The sequence below is a fragment of the Populus nigra genome, chromosome 11 (assembly GCF_951802175.1).
Source record: "Populus nigra chromosome 11, ddPopNigr1.1, whole genome shotgun sequence".
NCBI classification, from domain to species: domain Eukaryota; kingdom Viridiplantae; phylum Streptophyta; class Magnoliopsida; order Malpighiales; family Salicaceae; genus Populus; species Populus nigra.
Window position 1 is genome coordinate 12,446,203 of NC_084862.1, and position 19,099 is coordinate 12,465,301.

At 36.0% G+C, this 19,099-nt stretch overlaps 1 protein-coding gene and 1 pseudogene across 1 annotated transcript in view; both read right to left on the reverse strand.

Annotated features, from left to right (window-relative positions):
* LOC133668106 (uncharacterized) overlaps positions 1 to 18,579 on the reverse strand; it is a 54,680-nt gene extending 36,101 nt beyond the window's left edge. Inside the window, exon 1 of the mRNA XM_062087850.1 lies at positions 18,064 to 18,579. Coding sequence (XP_061943834.1) covers positions 18,064 to 18,540 — 477 coding nt within the window. The 5' untranslated portion in view covers positions 18,541 to 18,579. The remainder of the gene's footprint in view (positions 1 to 18,063) is intronic.
* Positions 3,398 to 5,207, reverse strand: LOC133668833 (uncharacterized; annotated as a pseudogene).
* Positions 18,580 to 19,099: the final 520 nt, after the last annotated feature.

Here is a 19,099-nt window from a genome sequence, read left to right on the forward strand (position 1 = left end):
CAGGAGAAAGGAGTATGTGGTGGCTGTCTTGTGGCTGAGAGGGAGAGCAACAGGTGAACCAAAGAGGGAGTCGATTCCAGTGAGGGAAAAAGGTTTGTGTTGATGAGAGCTGAAGGGGACAGTGTCTGGCCAGAGAGAGATCTCTGTTTTCTTTTTAAAATCAGGGGGGTGATTGCTTCGTTTTTAAAAAGATGAGAGGAGGGAAGGGCTACGGCTTCCTTGCTAGAGAGGATACGTTTAGGTTTTTCTTTGTGTTTTCTCTCTTTCTGAAAAATTACCCCCTCGTCAATATTTTTCTCTTCCCTTATTATTATGGTTATAGTTTCATTTATATAGAAAATCTCTACATGTGCTATTCAAGGAAATATTGCAATAATTATTACAGAGATTGTCTTTTATAACCAGCACCAACAAATCATATATATATGGTATTTTATATTGTAGTGATTATTTTCCATAACTAGCACGAATCAAATCATATATCTATGGTATGATTATTTTCCATAACCAGCACGAATCAAATGATATATTTATGGTATTTTATATTGCAGTAATTATATATGATTCAGTAATTATCTCCTTGACATATTGCTTCCTTGATATTAGTCGTGATGCTTTATGTTATCACCACATGTAAACCCTTATTATTATTATTATTTTATTATCTTTTATTTATTTATTTTTATTTGAAAATTTATCAAAATATGGGTCAAAAATTGGGTAGCAACAGCAAGATTGGTAGCAAAAGGCTATGCTCAGAAGGAGGGGATAGATTATAATCAGGTATTCTCTCCAGTTGTTAAGCATTCATCAATCCGTATTCTGTTAGCCTTGGTTGCACAGTTTGATTTGGAGTTAGCCCAACTTGATGTGAAAATTGCCTTCCTACATGGAGATTTGGAAGAGGAAATTTACATGTCTCAGCCAGATGGTTTTAAAGTCACTAGGAAAGAGAATTGGGCTTGTAAACTGAAGAAGTCATTGTATGGATTGAAACAATCTCCTCGTCAATGGTATAAGTGATTTGATAAGTTCATGACAGAACATGGATACACACGAAGTCATTTTGATCACTATGTATATTTTCGCAAACTTCTTGATGGTTCTTTCATCTACTTGCTCTTATATGTGGATGATATGTTGATCGCATCGAAGAGCAAGGTGGAGATTGATAGACTAAAAGCTCAACTGAGAACTGAGTTTGAAATGAAGGACCTTGGAGAAGCTAAGAAGATTCTGGCATGGAGAATTAGAGAGACAGAAGAAAAGCACAGTCTGTTTGACAGAGACCCAATACTTGAAGAAAATTCTACAGAGATTTGGGGTAGATGGTAAGACCAAGCCTGCAAGCACACCTTTAGCTCCTCATTTTAAGCTAAGTGCTTCAATGTCTCCACGCACAGAGGAAGAACGCAAGCATATGGCTCAAATTCCGTATGCAAATGCAGTTGGTGCATTAATGTATGCAATGGCTTGTACGAGACCAGATATTTTACATGTTGTCAGTATGGTGAGCAGGTATATGCATGATCCGGGAAAGGGTCATTGGTAGGCAGTTAAGTGGATTCTACGATACATTCATGGCACAACTGATATTGGTTTGAAGTTTGAGAGGGATGATAGACTCGGACAAAATTTAGTTGGTTATGTGGACTCGGACTATGCTAGTGACTTAGACAAGCGTCGTTCCACAACAGGCTACGTGTTTACACTTGCTAAAGGGCCTGTAAGTTGGAGGTCAACGTTACAATCAACAGTAGCTTTGTCAACAACTGAGGCAGAGTATATGGCAGTAACAGAAGCTTTCGAGGAAGCTATTTGGTTACATGGGTTGATTGAAGATTTGGGAATTGTTCAAGAGCACGTGGATGTCCATTGTGATAGTCAAAGTTCTATTTGTCTTGCAAAAAATCAGGTTCATCATTCCCGCACCAAGCACATCGATGTTCGATTTCATTTTGTTCGAGAAATTGTGGATGAAGGGGATATTCTGCTATAGAAGATTGGTACCGCAGATGATCCAGCTGACATGCTCACAAAATGTGTCTCAGGGATCAAGTTCCAACATTGTTTGGACTTGGTCAACATCTCTCGGTGTTGAGCACCTTCAGGGTGCAGCGCCATATGGCGCATTAGAGGCAGCATTGATTAATCACGAGGACTGGATGGAAAAATCTTGCCAAGGTGGAGATTTGTAGCAAATTTGTCAACCTTTTTCCAACCACCATGACTTTCTTCTTGTAGTAGCTGGTTGGTATTTATTAGGCTGCACATGGGTTACTGCCAAGGCTCTTCTTTCTTGTATAAATAGAGACAGAGACGAGAGTGCATAGTGTAGTGTAGAGACAGTGCAAGTGTGTGCAGAGAGAGGAAGACAGTGCAACTGTGAGAGTGAGTGCAAGTGCAGATTTGAGAGAAACACCGAGTGTAAGAGTGAAACACTCGGTTTTGTAGGGTTATATTGGGTTGAGTTGAGTGTTTGTATCATTCCTTCAATAATATACAATCTGCTGCCTCCGTGGACGTACCTAGTTTTGGGGAACCACATAAATCTGCTTGTTTGTGTTTTTATTTGTGTTTGCTTTCGGTCCAGTATGCACAACACAAACAAGCCTGAGCACTTTCTTACCCCCACACAAAGTTTATTTTAATATCTTAATTAGATCTAGTTTATATGAAATAAATTTAATTTCACGAAATGGTTATTTTATGAAAATAATAAATTATTGCATGTCATTGGGCTAGAAGGCAAATAAATCAACCGAACGTGTTTTTCACTGAAAAGAAAAATGTAAGATTTTGAGTGGAGAAAACACTTTTCATTTTAACCATCGATATGTTAGTGTTGCACATTGCTATCTGTACGTATATATTAAAGAAATTGCATTTCCTAGGAAATTTAGCAGCAACTTCTAACACTACTTCTAGCCCAGAGGCCATTGACTATTCCAATCTACAAATCTGATCAAACCATGCAACCCAGCATGTTTTAGTCTCATTATAAAACAATGCCTATAGTATTTCTTGGTGAAATTTGTGTATGATTCAATGATCATATAAAAAATTCTAATTGTTTTTATAATACATGTTGTTTTGTTCAACTAGCCCAGAGGCCATTGTCGTTTTGTTACCTTTTACCAATCAATCTCACTGGAGATGGAGATTTGAGGTTGTGGTCCCCTGATGAGGAAAGGAACAGGTCTGACATTTTCTTTTAATTTATATAAACCTGCTTTAGACGTTAAAGAACATAGCAGTGTTGGTTGGATTTTCATCTATTGGCAACTATATATTATGTCTGATGTTAATTTTATGAACAACTGAGCCAAATTTTATCTTTTGTTTTTAACTACTTTTTAAGTAGTGTATGGTTTCGGTATCCATTTCCAAGCTTAGATTTTACACAAAAACAGCTTAAGATTAAAGTAAAAATTCACAATGCCCTCCAAAAGCACACATGAGAATATGGAGATCGAATGCATGAGAATACAATAGCAACACAAAAAATACAACTCCATAAAAGTAACTTGAGCTTATTCTCTACTGGACGTGAGCTTTTCTTGAAGAGTTTCCAGTCATTTCCTCTTACCTCATCAGCAATTACTGTACTATTGGAGGCATTTGACTTATGATAAAATGCATCGTTGGTTATTTCACATAATGCTACAGTAAGATTTTGATGCAAGATCAGCAACACCAACAGTTATGCCTGCAAGACCAACAGTTATCTCTGCAACTAGCAGTCTCTTTTTATGGGATTTAAGCACCTTTCTTCGCTTCTGAAATTAAAGATAACAAAGCATGATGATTAGATACTAATGTCCTGTTATGGGTAAATTACGTGAAACTAATTGGTAACATGCAAACCATAAAACAAATTTTGATGATTATGATGTATTGTTATAGCCAACAATTAGGACAACAAGACATTAAATTCTTTATCACTATACTTGAAAACACGAAGAAACATATTAAAAATCTTAATAAACATGTTTTTAATAAAAATTAAAAAACATCCTAATCATTAAAATAAAAAAAAAACAAATAAAATAACCTTCCCAAACCTCAATGGCACTCATCATTGTAAAATGAACCCACGACTCCAAATAAGTCTCTTTCACTATCATTCCTGTTTTTTACTGAGTTTCTCTATCGCCTCAACACTCAAGAATTAAAGTGTTAAAAAATGAAGTTTAGAATAGTGACTGAAAATCCTAAAATCACAGAGACCAAAATAAAGTTTTTCACATGAAAATGAAAAAAGCTCTGATTTTTTAAGACTATAACCTTAAATTTTATTTTATTAAATTTATCTTTAATTCAATTTTATAATTTTCCCAGACACTTTGAATTTGAGAAAGCATGTCAAGAAAAGAAAATCTCAACAAATAAAATGACAATATAACATTTGTGGCTGAAATTGCAAAAACAAAATTGATTATGAAAATGAAAAAAAAAAAAGTAATGCTCCATAAACAATGAGGTATCAGTGAATTTAGGCAAATGTAGAGTATAAATAGTAAAGAAAAAATTATATGTTTTAGTTTCTAAAATTAATTGCCTTTATGGGGACCTCTTGTATCACGCTCCTGCTTTGACGTAGTAAGGTATAGTTATCGCAGAAGATGGCATCATCGTGGTGTGTGAAATTTTTACCACCATAACAAGCACAACAAATTTCATAGGTGCTATCTGAATCATGATTGAAGAAACATTGAGAGCAACTGAAGTATGCTCCTGCCAAGAACGTCTTACAAGACTGGCAAGTTATAGCCCTTCCACTCTGCATGATGTAGTACAAGACGTACGATTGCTTCCTCAAAATCCAAGCTTCCATTGCCGTCCTTGTCCAGCGCTGTAAACAAGCTCTGATGAGTGAAATCCGTGGCTTTGTTTTTCTTGAGGTAGTCCACGTATTCACGTAGACTAATTTGCCCGTCTCCGTTCTCATCCATGGCATTGAAAGTTTTTCTGGCCAATTTCTTAGTCTTAGCGGGCAGATGTTCATAATAAGCTACAGCAGCCCGGCGAGTCTGCTCCATATCTATTTATGCGTGTAATATTTAAGAGGATAATGGAAGAGGCAGCTTAGATCTACAATTCCAACACTCCAAAGGCACTTTTAAGGAAGAGGCTCACCTCTAATCTAAAATTTCTTAGACCTAGTCCAAGTGTTTCATGAGACCGTGTCTTAGACTCTGACTGGATTTAGATCCAAAAAATTGAGATTTCAGATTATACTGCTAATTGGGTTAATTCTTATATTACCAAGTCAACACGGTCTTTTTTTATCTATTCTTTTAATTTCTAAATTTTAATATAGTTAGGTTTAGCAAACTTCAAAAACAATTTAAAATCTCTCATATTTTGTATCAACCTGCCGTGGAAGCCAAGATATTAAACCTATGATTTGGTTGTTGATATAAAATGAATGAAAACATAATAATTATAATCTATGATTCCGTCTCGTAGTTTGTTAAAAGTCAACTTAGTTTGGCTTCTATAAAAGTCAAGTCTCAATTTTGGTATATAACTATACGTGATAAAAATTAAATTAAATTAAAATATTTCTGATAAGGTGTCCCATACAAAATTTATTTAATATTTTAATTAGCTCTAGTTGTATAAGTAAATTCAATTTCACGAAGTGCTTATTTGATGAAAAAAAAATGATTGCATGTGATTGAGCTAGGAGGCCAAGTCAGTTGACTGTTACCATAACCAAATTATTGCATATTCTAGTTCCATTATAAAGTTATAAAACAAGAGCAAAAGTATTTCTTAATAATATTTGAGTATGATTTAACAGTAAAAAAAAAAAATATAGTTGACTCAGACCGTATAGGCCACTTGTATCTATTCATATATTCTATAAATATATCTTCCATATTTTTCACAGTCTGATTATTCAAATCCTCTATTCTCTTGCATCACAATCCTTTTTTATTATTGCTAGTGATTTTTTCTTCAGTGGCCTGTGCGCTGAAAATATTATAATCATGAAAAGATGCATATTGTTTTGTTACCTATTACCATTCAATCTCATTATCAATGCCAGAGGTTGGTCCCCTGATCAGGAAAGGGATAGGTCTGGCATTTTCTTTTAATTTTTTTTCTAAATTTATATAAACCTGCTTCGGAAGTTAAAGAACATAGCAAGGTTTGTTGGATTTTCTTCTATTATCAATACAATTAAAAATACATATGTTTGGTTTAACTATTTTTATGAAAAATTAACAAGGTTAATATACTTTTTTAATCATGTTTTAATCATTTTCTTGGTTTAAATTTTTTTGAGTATGAGATTACCGACAACAAGCTAACCATTGATCAAGTCCATGAAATTCAAATTATAATATCAAAACTTAGTGACCCTGATATCAAAGTTCTTGATTGACTTCTATCGCATGTGTGCGGCGTCGCGGCGATTGTCCACCACCCTCATCAGGTGTGGTCGTGTCTAACTTGGCATCTATGGGGAGAGAAGGAATTCTTGTCTCTTATCAGTGAAAAAATTGAATGGAAGTCGTCACCTAGTTTTTGGTTACTAGGAACCCTAACTGGTTTCAGAGATCAGGTATGAAGATTGGTAGCGTAAAGAGAAGGTATTAACACCCCAAATACGCCCTACCTAAGGTAAGTTGCATTGTTTAATTGTTTGATATATGCTAAGGTTTCATTGTATTTCTAATTGTTGGTCTATCTACGCTTTAAGAAAAGTCCTTCTCGGTTAGGAGGTCCTTATCTTATCGAGTAAAACCTAATCGTTCTAATGTCTATAAAAGAGCTACCTTTTTAATATCAGAAATATGTTTTACGTATAAATTCGTATTCCCAAACATTAAAACAAAAAAATATTTTTTTTTGAATTTTTTTTAAAATATTGTCCAAGTTCTCGTGACTTTAATAAACTGGTTACTAAAGCCAAAATACATGCTAAAATATATTGTTTGAAGTTTTCTTTGTTGTATAAAAATACAATATATTTTTTTATTTTTTTTTGCCTTGAGAGACTGGGTCGTATGCACGAAACAAAAAAACAATTTTTTTACAAAAACCGGGTATTTTAATATCGGATTTGTGTTTTTACGGTATATAAAAACGAACCGATATTAATTAAAATGGATAGAAAAATATGCAAGAAAATTATGGATGTTTTTGAAAATGTATTTTTTTTTTGTAAATTTTTGAACGGGCCGGACCCGGAACCAAATTGGGCTGGGACTAACCCGAATAAAACACAAACTACCTTATATTGGGCTGGAATCAGCCCAGCCGCGTGGACTGGGCTGATGATCCAACCCGAACTGGTTATTGTGCCATGTACAGTAACCATGATCCAACCCGGGCTGGTTAGTGTGCCATGCACAGTAACCTGCCAAATGTAATTATTCGGTTACTGTGCTCATGCACAGTAACTGGGTAATTTTTTTTGTCTTGCATTGCAGAAACGTGCACAGTGCACGTTCTGCATGCAAGGAAATGAAATGGAAAATCAGACATGAAAGGATGAGAATTACCTAGAATGGAGACGCTCTAGTAGCTGAGCTGACAGTGGCTGGTGGTGACGATGGAGTGGTGACGGTGGTGTTGCTGCAGTGGCAGATGGTGGTTGCTGCAAGAAGAGGAAGAAAGGAGAAGAAATCTGCAAGGCTAACGATGGTGACAGTCGCGGTGGCTGATCCTAATCCTATGAAGATCTGGGTTGGTGGATATGGAGGTGGACATACCGGTGGTGGTGGTGGTTGTGGCAGGAGGCCGTAGTGAAGAGAGAAACAGAGAGGTTCTGCTGGAAGCAGAAACCGGGTTAGGGAGGTTGGTTTTTTGTCTGTCTTTGGACCCAAATTTCTTCGTCCCTGGAGATGAAGATAAAATCTATTTATAGGTTGTGGAAGAGGAACACCTTTTCTCTTCTGGTGCAAAATCTCTGCCCTTGGTTCGACCCGAAAGCATCCCAACCATTGGCTCAAAGTAGCAATGATGAACTGTCAGTTTTGTTCAGGAAAATGGCTGGTCCGGTTGGCCACTTTGGGACGGTGCCACCGCCTCTGCAACATCGATCCGCCCGAACAGATTACACTAGCATGTAGTCAGGTATCACAGGATCGTTTATGTGTATGTTTTGTCTAATTTGGTGAAGAAACGAGGCGCCAAATGTCTTGGGAAGGTTGCCACGCAACCAGCCTCGCTGGAGAAGAAGATGAACAGTACCTTACAATTTAGTCCTTCAATTTATGATTTATTTCTATCTACACCCCTGATTGGCTTCAAACTTTTAATTTTGTTCAATTTTACCCATGAAGAACTTCAATTTAAACCCCAGATTTCGGCGCATTTTTCCCTTTAGTCCTTGGTTTCGGATTTATGCAATTTGACCCTTAATTGATCAATGAACTTCCAATTTCTTTAATTTGACCCTTGCTTTGGTCAATTTCAGTCCCTTTATTTACACGTCATTTCCAATTTGGTCCTTGGTTTTGGATTTCTTCAATCAAGTCCCTAATTGGCCATTTGATTTTGGACTTTTCTTCCTCAAAAATTGAATTTTCCTTGTCAATAGGGCTCTCACCAGTTAATAATATACTCTCAAATTTTAATTCTTGTATTTTTGAACCTCCTCAACCATTTTCAAGCCATTTTATGGGCGTTCCAGCATCCTTTTCTCACTCCTATTATTTTTTGGATTCCTATATGTATGTATGTATGTATTTTTTTTATGTCTTTTTTTTATTTTTTGTGCAGGAACCAAAGAATGAGTAACAACATATACATACACATATTTGTTGTCCAATTATATTATGAGAGATTGTTTTTATGCTTACATTGAACTTAATTTGTAATAGTGATGTCTCATAGCCATGGCGCTTAGAAACTCCATCCTACATATTTTAGGATAAATCATGTAATAGTGTGATTAGCGAATATGCATTTTGTAAGGGCTATGAACTTCCAATCGACACTTTTGTAAAAACTTATGATTATGACTTTCAAAATCATGAATATGGATTATGTTATGTATGAACACTTCATGCTATGAATGAAATGACTATGTATGTTCTTTTATGATGCTATCGGGTATTATATATATGTGTGACGTGCTACGTCCCCTAATGATGTCTAATTGCTGAAATTATAAATGATATTACGCAATGCATTAATGGAACATGACAATACAAAAAACATATCACTCCATTTTCAACTCGTTATGAACAAACATCATGTCATGAATTTGTAAATTTTGTGGGTCTTTACACTAAAGTCCACTTGCATTCCTCTTGATTGATTCAAGAAATGCATATTGGATATGGTAAAAAAGATTTGGTCCTAAACTGTCTTGGTCAAAGCTACAAATCGCCTAAAAAATTCCTAGAAATCCTCGAGAGAGTTGTTTAAAGCCTCTAGCAGAGCCTGAGAACTTTGGGCCTCCTTCATGGTAGCGAGAAGGTCAGGCCTTAGACCGTCTAGGAGTATAGACTTGATTATAAACAGTTAAAAGTAATTTGTCATTAGAGCTATTGAACAACAACACCTTGTATTTGCTCCTTTAGCGATAAATAAGCCATCTTGAGGATCCGCCTCTTGGAATGGGGGCACATCATGAAAGTCTACCAAGAACAAGTGTTAGAAATAATAGTCATACAACTAAAGAAAAAGGTGAATAAGAAGGTTCTTTACATTAAAGGCCATTTGACTAGTTAAAGCCAAATAACGGTTATAGCTCTAATCAGACATCATTGAGATGTCTAACGAGATGATGAGAATCTTTCCAGTAGTCTCACCACCTCAAGGCCATCTTTCTCAATGCCTGACCTTTCACCAATAATAACCTCCATAAGCTGCCTCTCCTCTTCAATAAAGGCGGGGAAAGTGATGGGAGCTCGACCAAGAGCGAGGTTGGTAGAAGCATCCTCAAACTCAGCTCCCTCAAGAACAACCCGGGTAGAGGGCCCAACTGGTCAGCCTCTGTTAGCAAAGATGGAAGTTGAGTTAGAGAAAATGCCATCATAGAAATCTCTATAATTGAGACTGGAACACCAGAATCCACAGGGGTGTAGACCCTTCTCATCTTATAGCGGGTGGCAGAGCTGACAATCACTTTAAGAGAAGTTAAATTTGCATCAACCCTAATTGGGGGAGTACAACTTCCCTTTAGTCCAACTGTTGTTTCCTTAGGAACAGAGCCCTTAAAAATAGAGAGTTAATAAAAATCATGGGGGTAGTCCTCCATCACTTCTTCAACCTTGCCTCTATTAGCAACAAGAGACAAAAACTTCCTTGATGAACTCTCTTTTATAGACTTCACTAAAGTTTCTCCTTCTCAAGAAGATTGAGCTCTCATGCCAAGGAATAAAGGAACGTCATCCTCGAGGGTTTGAGGTAGCCTCCCTCTCTCCTGGGATTCCTTAGTAATGGCAGGAGAAGGACTTCTACTAGGAGAGCTACTCTCCCCCCTGTTAGAGATGGATGCTAGGGTGTCACCCCTTCTAGTTCTGTGACATCCCTTTTTAGGGACAACAATATCCTTTTTTAAAAGACAAATCTGACTCTTTTTGGGTCCATATCTTGGTTTAAAGTAGAAAAGGAAAGAAACTGGTGGTGGAAAATACCTGGAAATGAGTTTGTCTCATTAGATTAGAACTAAAATAGTTCGTGGTTTTCAACAACAGAAAGTAAGAGAAAAGATAGAGGCAAGAACGACTAAGGTTATAAAGGAAACATCTTTCTACCCTCACCGTTGGATGAATGATTTTTCATATCATCTCTAATCTCCAGAAATCTACTCAATTATAGCATTAAATGCAAGCCACCATTTTGCTTCCCAAAGACGCCTCTTTTAAATAAAGATAAGTCATCTGGCTATAAAAAATACCAACAGTCCCCTATGAGATAGAGAAATTTTATGGAGAAGGTAAAAAATGATCTCATTTATTGTTGGTAACCTTTAAAAATCTTTGCATAATAAATACGCAAAGACTTGGAGGGTTATTGATGGATAACATGTTTCGTTCTTATTTTTATTTTTATTTTTACCTTTACCAAGATCCTCATTTAAAGAAATTAGAGGCCGAGAGATAATATAGCATCTTCAGACTCAACTAAGCGCTGAGTCAAAGCATATATGAGTCCTTGAATATCATCAATGAAATATTCAAGACGAATTGAAAAGGGTAAATACTCACCCATAGTTAAACATGGATACCTCTAGGGCTAAAGTTTGGTACAATTATTTAGAAATTGACAAACTCCAAAGTCAAAGGAAAAGTTAATTACTAGTTGGTCCTTAAGTTATTAACATGACTATAAACTAGTCTTTTATGTTTGAAATCTATAATTTAGTCCCATGGCTTATGTTCTCAATTCTCTTACTTTGATTTCTCTCTAAAACTCAATTGTGTTGATCTTTTTCTAAAATAATAATTTTTTCAAAACCACAATGGGATTACAAGAAACCAAAATAAGTTTTAATGGGGCAATTGTTAACAAGAGTCAAATGATTAAATTACAAGCATTGAAACATGAGGGACCAAGTGATAATTAGTGTCAAGACCTATAGAGTGGTGGTTAATTTAATCTTAAGGAACATAGAACTATTTTATTTTCACAAAAACAATTAATAATTGATTAATGTTTCCATAAACTCCATCATCATAATTAATTAATGCAATATGAAGATTCTTATTGAAATATTCATCAAGTCTTATAGTTCATTAATTGATTGTGCAAGATTTTTCAAAAAAATAAAACGTCTTGTTTGGACCATGGCTTGAGCAGACTGCCTCCAGTTTGTTTGGGCCTGAACGGACTACCTTTTTCTTTTCTTTTTTTGTCTTGACCCAATACCACGAAAAATTCAAAACTACTAGCATATATCTAAACCTTTTCGGTGCACAACAAGTCCATTTTCTACGCTAAGTGTAGTGAACCATCACCTACAAATCCAGCAAGCACCTACAACCATACAACAATACGAGTAACCACAAGTAACCATACAATAATTCTAGAAATCACAAGGAATGGTACAACAAATTGAATAATCATAAATAACCATTCAACAATCTCATAAGTTCAGATAGAATACATAATATTCATAAATATACTTTCCAACATTCTTTACTCTCTTGTATAATATCTCTCAGAATCCCATGTTTTGATAGGAATCTTGTTTTGCATGAATAGTATTAGCAAGTCAACTGTCAATATTTATTTTCCATATTTAGCATCCTTGGTTTACTGCTTGATTTGTATTGATTTATATCCTATTTTAGTTTCCTTGATTTAAGATAGTTTCCTTGATTTAAGAGCTAATTGAAGCTTCTTCTTGTATATAAAAATATCATTCATCAGTAATGAAATACAAGAGTGGAATAACTCTCATTTTATAATTTCTCATTGTATCAGAGCGGTTAAAATCCTAAATTTTCCATGGCCGAAGAAAATTTTTTTAGCAATGCTCAATCAAATACTACCCAAATTAACCTTTATGCCTTATCACCATACATCCTTCATGCGTCTGATAGCCCAGGAACAGCGTTAGTAACCTGTCTCCTAAAAGAAGAAAATTATCCCATATGGCGTCGTGCTATGACGAATGCACTCCAAGCCAAAAGCAAATTTGGCTTCGTAGATGGATCTATTACTCGTCCATCATCTGGTTCAAAAGAAGAGTCTGCATGGATCAAATCCAATTCAATGGTCCTTTCTTGGATTTTTAATTCTCTTCATCCTACGCTACATGATAGTGTGGCATTTTTTATGACAGCAGAAGAATTATGGAAAGACTTAGAAGAACGTTTTTCACAAGGTAATGCTTCTCGAATTCATCAATTAAAAACTGAGATGATGAATACCTTGCAACGAGGAATGACTGTCTCAGCATATTATACCAAATTAAAAGGTATTTGGGATGAACTCAGCACTTATTCACAAATCCCACCATGTACCTGCGGTTCAGCAAAGGCGCTTGCTGCAGAAAGAGAAAGAGAAAAAGTGCACCAGTTTTTAATGGGTTTGAATGACAAATACAAAACTGCCCGTTCTCAAATCTTGAATACAGATCCCTTGCCTTCTTTATCTCGTGTTTATGCACAGGTAGCCCAAGAAGAACGACAACAGTTAATAGTAGAGACGTGATTGCCTTCTGTTGATGCAGCAGCATTCTTGACAAACAGCTTCAGCAAATTCAATAACAATCGCAAATTCACAAGTAACCATGACCTCTCCAAGCTATTTTGTGACCATTGCAAAAGGATGAAGCACACCAAAGAAACTTGTTTTGAACTACATGGCTATCCGGAATGGTGGGACAAAGGCAAGAAATCATTAAAGCCAAAGACAGCCAACAATACGCAACACATGGAGAAAACTGAGGGTAACAATACTGTTCCAATTACTGGATTGACGAATGAACAGTATTCCCAACTCATATCTATGCTCAACCTTGACAAGAGTCATGCCTCTACAACCAACTTTGTGGGTACAGCTAACTTTGCGGGTAATGCAATTTTTCTACCCGGCAATGAAGATGAATGGATCTTGGATTCTGGTGCCTCTGACCATATGACTTTTCAAGAAAAATTCATCTCTTCCCACACAACTATTCCTCATTTCATGCCAATTAAAATTCAAGATGGATCCTTTGTGCCAACAAAGTCACTTGGAGATGTTTCCCTTACCCCTCTTATTACTTTAAAAGATGTCCTTCACATACCATCATTTTCCTGCAATTTTATTTCTATCAGCAAATTAACTAAAGCATTAAATTGCGTTGCTCATTTTTTTCCTTCCTTCTGTGTTTTACAGGACCTACCCACGAGGAAGCTGATTGGCATGGGTGAATTGCGAGATGGTCTTTATTACTTTCGGGCACTCAAAATTCCTGTAGCAGCAACCAGCATTACTTCTAATTTGCATATTACTCTGTGGCATCAACGTCTTGGACATTTGTCTTTTGATAGGCTGTCTCTTCTCAAGGATTTAGGTCCGTTTTCTTTTAAGTCTTTTAATAAATGTTGTGACTCTTGTCATCGCGCTAAACAAGCTCGATCTTCCGTTCCTGTTAGTGCTATCAAAACACATGAACCTTTTGAGTTAATTCATTGTGATGTTTGGGGGCCATATCAAACTCCATCTTTATCCGGGGCTCATTATTTTTTAAGTATTGTAGATGATTACACCAGAACTACATGGGTTTATTTGATGCAAGCTAAATCAGAAGTTTATACTAGGTTGGTTTTTTTCATGGCCATGATAGTTCGACAATTTGGAAAAACAGTTAAGACAATTTGTAGTGACAATGGAACTGAATTTACTAATCATAAGCTTCACTTATATTGTCAACAACATGGGATCGTAACTCAATTTTCTTGTGTTTCTACAACCCAACAAAATGGAGTCGTAGAACGTAAGCATAGACATATTCTTGACGTTGCAAGAGCCTTACGATTCCAAGCAAATTTACCCATTAAGTTCTGGGGGGAATGCGTTCTAACAGCCGTGTATCTGATTAATTATACTCCTACCCCCCTTTTGTCTGGCCAGAGTCCATATGAGTTTCTGTTTTCCCGCAAACCTAATTACTCACATCTTCGTGTGTTTGGATGCCTTTGTTATGCATCTGTTCTGCCTCGATCCAAAGACAAATTTTCTGAACGTGCCACAGCATGTCTCTTTATTGGATATCCCTATGGTCACAAAGGATATAAAGTCTATGACTTACATACACATAAGAGTTTTATCTCTAGAGATGTTGTGTTTTACGAACACATTTTTCCTTACAATCACCAACATCTCCCATCACATTCCTCATCTTCTCAATCTACGAATGTACCCATATCTCTACCTGTTCCTGACCATGACTCCATTGAACCTATTCCAAATACTACCACTGAACACATAGAACCACCCTCTCCACACACAGATCATACAATTCCTATTGACCTTGATATACCTGCATTACCCACAGACACACCTACCACTTCCACTACCATTCAACCTCCTATACCACCAACCACACGCCCCTCACGCATTACAAAATTGCCATCTCGCTTCCATGACTTTCGTGTTGAGTTGCCAAAGCTATATACATCTCAGTTCACCTCTTCCAATCATGCATCCTCAGGTACGTCTTATCCACTATCACACTTTCTTTCATATTCTAATTTCACTACTTCACATGCTAGCTTTTTGGCGGCCATCACTCAACATGATGAGCCAAAATTCTATACACAGGCCATTAAAGATGTTCATTGGCGAGGAGCAATGCAGCAAGAATTAGAGGCACTTGAACAAAATCATACATGGACTTTAGAGCCTTTGCCACCTGGAAAGAAACCCATTGGTTCCAAATGGGTTTACAAGATAAAATACCATTATGACGGAACAATTGAGCGATACAAAGCTCGCTTAGTGGCCAAGGGTTATACACAGATTGACGGACTTGACTATACCGAAACTTTTGCTCCAGTAGCAAAACTCACCACAGTCTGAACTTTATTGGCAGTAGCAGTAGCCAAATCATGGGAATTGCACCAACTGGATGTTCATAATGCTTTCTTACATGGGGATCTTGATGATAAGGTGTACATGACACCACCACCTGGATACTTGTCTTCCGCTGACAATCGTGTGTGTCGCCTTCACAAATCCCTTTATGGTCTGAAGCAGGCATCACGCCAATGGTTTGCTAAATTTTCCAATGCTATCCTTCAGTTTGGGTTTACTCAATCAAAAGCAGATACTTCTTTTTTTACGCATAGTCAAGGTACTTCCTTTACTGCATTGCTTGTATATGTGGATGATGTTATTATTGCTAGCAATAATAGTGCACATACTAATGCACTTAAGGATTACCTGGATGCTTGGTTTCACATTAAAGATTTTGGCCCTCTAAAATATTTCCTTGGGCTAGAGGTGGCTCGATCTCCTGATGGCATAGTCTTATCCCAACGCAAATATGCCTTGGATATTTTGCATGAGGCAGGTCTCCTTGGCAGCAAACCTTTCACTTTTCCTATGGAACAGAATCACAAATTGGCTTTGGATGATAGTGCTATTCTTGATAATCCAGGTGCATATCGTCGACTTGTTGGACGACTCATCTATTTAACCATCACTCGACCAGATATTTGTTACTCAGTTCATATTCTCTCTCAATTCATGCATCAACCTCGTCATGGCCATTGGGCAGCAGCTATTCGTGTCCTTCGATACCTTAAATCTACCCCTGGACAAGGGATTTTTCTACCATCAAAATCCGATCTTCAACTTCATGCTTACTGTGATTCCGATTGGGCTGGATGTCCGGTTACTCGGCGCTCACTTACTGGTTACTTTATTACTTTGGGTTGCTCTCCTATTTCTTGGAAAACCAAGAAACAAACTACTGTTTCCCGCTCCTCAGCTGAAGCTGAATATCACTCTATGGCTACTACAGCTTGTGAAATTATTTGGCTTCGCACTTTACTACATGATTTGATGGTTCCTATTTCTTCATCTGCTCAGTTATACTGTGAAAATCGTGCTGCTATTCATATTGCTGCTAATCCAGTGCATCATGAACGCACAAAGCATATCGAGATCGACTGTCACTTTATCCGGGACTGTATCAAATCAGGGTCCATTGCTACAGCACACATTTCTTCTAAACTACAGCTTGCTGACCTCTTCACCAAAGCTCTTGGTTCCCATCAATTCTCGTTTCTTGTTGGCAAGTTGGGCATTCGTAACCTCCATGCTCCAACTTGAGGGGGCATATTAGCAAGTCAACTGTCAATATTTATTTTCCATATTTAGCATCCTTGGTTTACTGCTTGATTTGTATTGATTTATATCCTATTTTAGTTTCCTTGATTTAAGATAGTTTCCTTGATTTAAGAGCTAATTGAAGCTTCTTCTTGTATATAAAAATATCATTCATCAGTAATGAAATACAAGAGTGGAATAACTCTCATTTTATAATTTCTCAAATAGCTCGTTCTTTCACACAATGCTGAAGATCCAGCCCATGAAAACCTGGATCTAGTCTGAAGTTTTTCATTACTTCATCGATAATAGCCTTCCATAGCCCAGCGGTTCAAGTTCCACCCCTTACAAAATTCTAATAAAATTGAAACACGGTGATAATAAAAGGCGTCATTCGTTCTTTCAAATAATGCTGCAGCTAGAGGATGATGCAAGACAAGCACCACCAACAACTATGCCTGTAACTTGCACTATCATTCCAATTTTTTTAAGAACATTCTTCGCTTCTGAAATTAAAGATAAAGAAGCATATGATTAGATATTTGGCACTAATGTCTATAAAACAAATTTTGATTCTGATGTATTCTTATTATCACTATGCTATATAATAAAAGCCACACAACGATTAGGACAAAAGACATTAAATTCAAAAGCTGCAAAAAGACGACATTAAATTCAACGATTAGGACTAAAGACATTAAATTCAACAGAAGTAATAATGCTATTAGCGGTCAACACATATATTTTTGACACGTGTTATATGATTTATGAGAATTGAACCCAAGGAAAGAAACCTTAAGAAAACATATAGTGGAACGGTGTAATCCATAAAATAATTTTCTATAAGTGAAAAATCTAGTAAAACAAAAAGACTACAGGAACAAAACATATCATTATCAATAAAATTATGAATGAAAAATTTAGCATTGTTTTGGTTAGTTTGTGTGTTAGGTTTTACATGAAAATAAGGACAAATATGAGTTCTCTTATTTTCTTAAAAATAACATGTATTTGTTAGTTTTCTTTATATATATATAAATATATTATTTCTTTTTTTTAATTTTTTTCCATGCATAATATTCTTAACAAAATGCTAAGTTTTTTTTTTTAATTTGATGATAATTTTTATTGGTTTTGGTTTTTTAATTCAATTAATGTTCTTATTTTTTTTTTCAATTTTTATAAATATACTTTTATTTTTTAATTAATGATCTTATCAGGCAATGCACATATTTTTTACATGTGTTATATAATTTAAGAAAATTAAACACAAAACCTTATTGAAACATAAGTGGAACAATATCATTTTCCAAGATTAATTACCTGTACGGGAGCTTCAAGTGCCAAGCTCCTGCTTTGACTTAGTAAAGTATAGTTATCCCAGAAGATGGCATCATCGTGGTGAGTGAACCTTTTTCCACCATAACAATCACAACAAAGATCATATGTGCTAGCTGACTCATCAAGACAGAAACATTGAAAGCAGCTGAAGTATACGTCTGCCAAGAACGTATCACAACACTTGCAAAATAGAGCTCTTCCACTCTGCATGATGTAGTACAAGCTGATTGTTTCCTCAAAATCCAAGCTTCCATCGCCGTCCCTGTCCAGCGCTCTAAACATGCTTGGATGAGTAAAAACTGTGTTGTTATCTTTCTTGAGATACTCCTCGTATTCATACAGGTTAATTCGCCCGTCTCTGTTTCTGTCCATTTCATTGAAAATAAATCTGGCATATTGCTTCTTCTCCTCGGGCAGATTTTCATAATAAGCTTCAGCAGTCCGGCGAATCTCCTCCATATCTATTTATGCGTGTAATATTTAAGAGTAGGAAAATTTAAGAGGATAATGGAAGAGGTACGTAGCTTAGATCTACAACTTCAAAACTCCAAAGGGACTTTACAATTTAAAATTTCTTTGACTTAGTCCTAATCAAGTTTGGGACTTAGTCCTAATCAAGTTCGGCTAAATCTACCAAATAATGGATGTATTTGAATCAACCTGCCGAGGAAGCCAAGATATTATACCTATGACTTGGTGGTTGATCTAATAATTATAATCTATGGTTCCGTCTCGTAGTTTGTTTCCGTCGAGTCAACTTATTTGGCTTTTATAAAAGTCAAGTCTCAATTTTGGTATATAATTATACGGACTAAAATTTAAATTAAAATATTTCTGATATGGTGTCCACAAAGTTTATTTTAATATCTTAATTAGATCTAGTTTATATGAAATAAATTTAATTTCACGAAATGGTTATTTTATGAAAATAATAAATTACTGCATGTCATTGGGCTAGAAGGCAAATAAATCAACCGAACGTGTTTTTCACTGAAAAGAAAAATAAAAGATTTTGAGT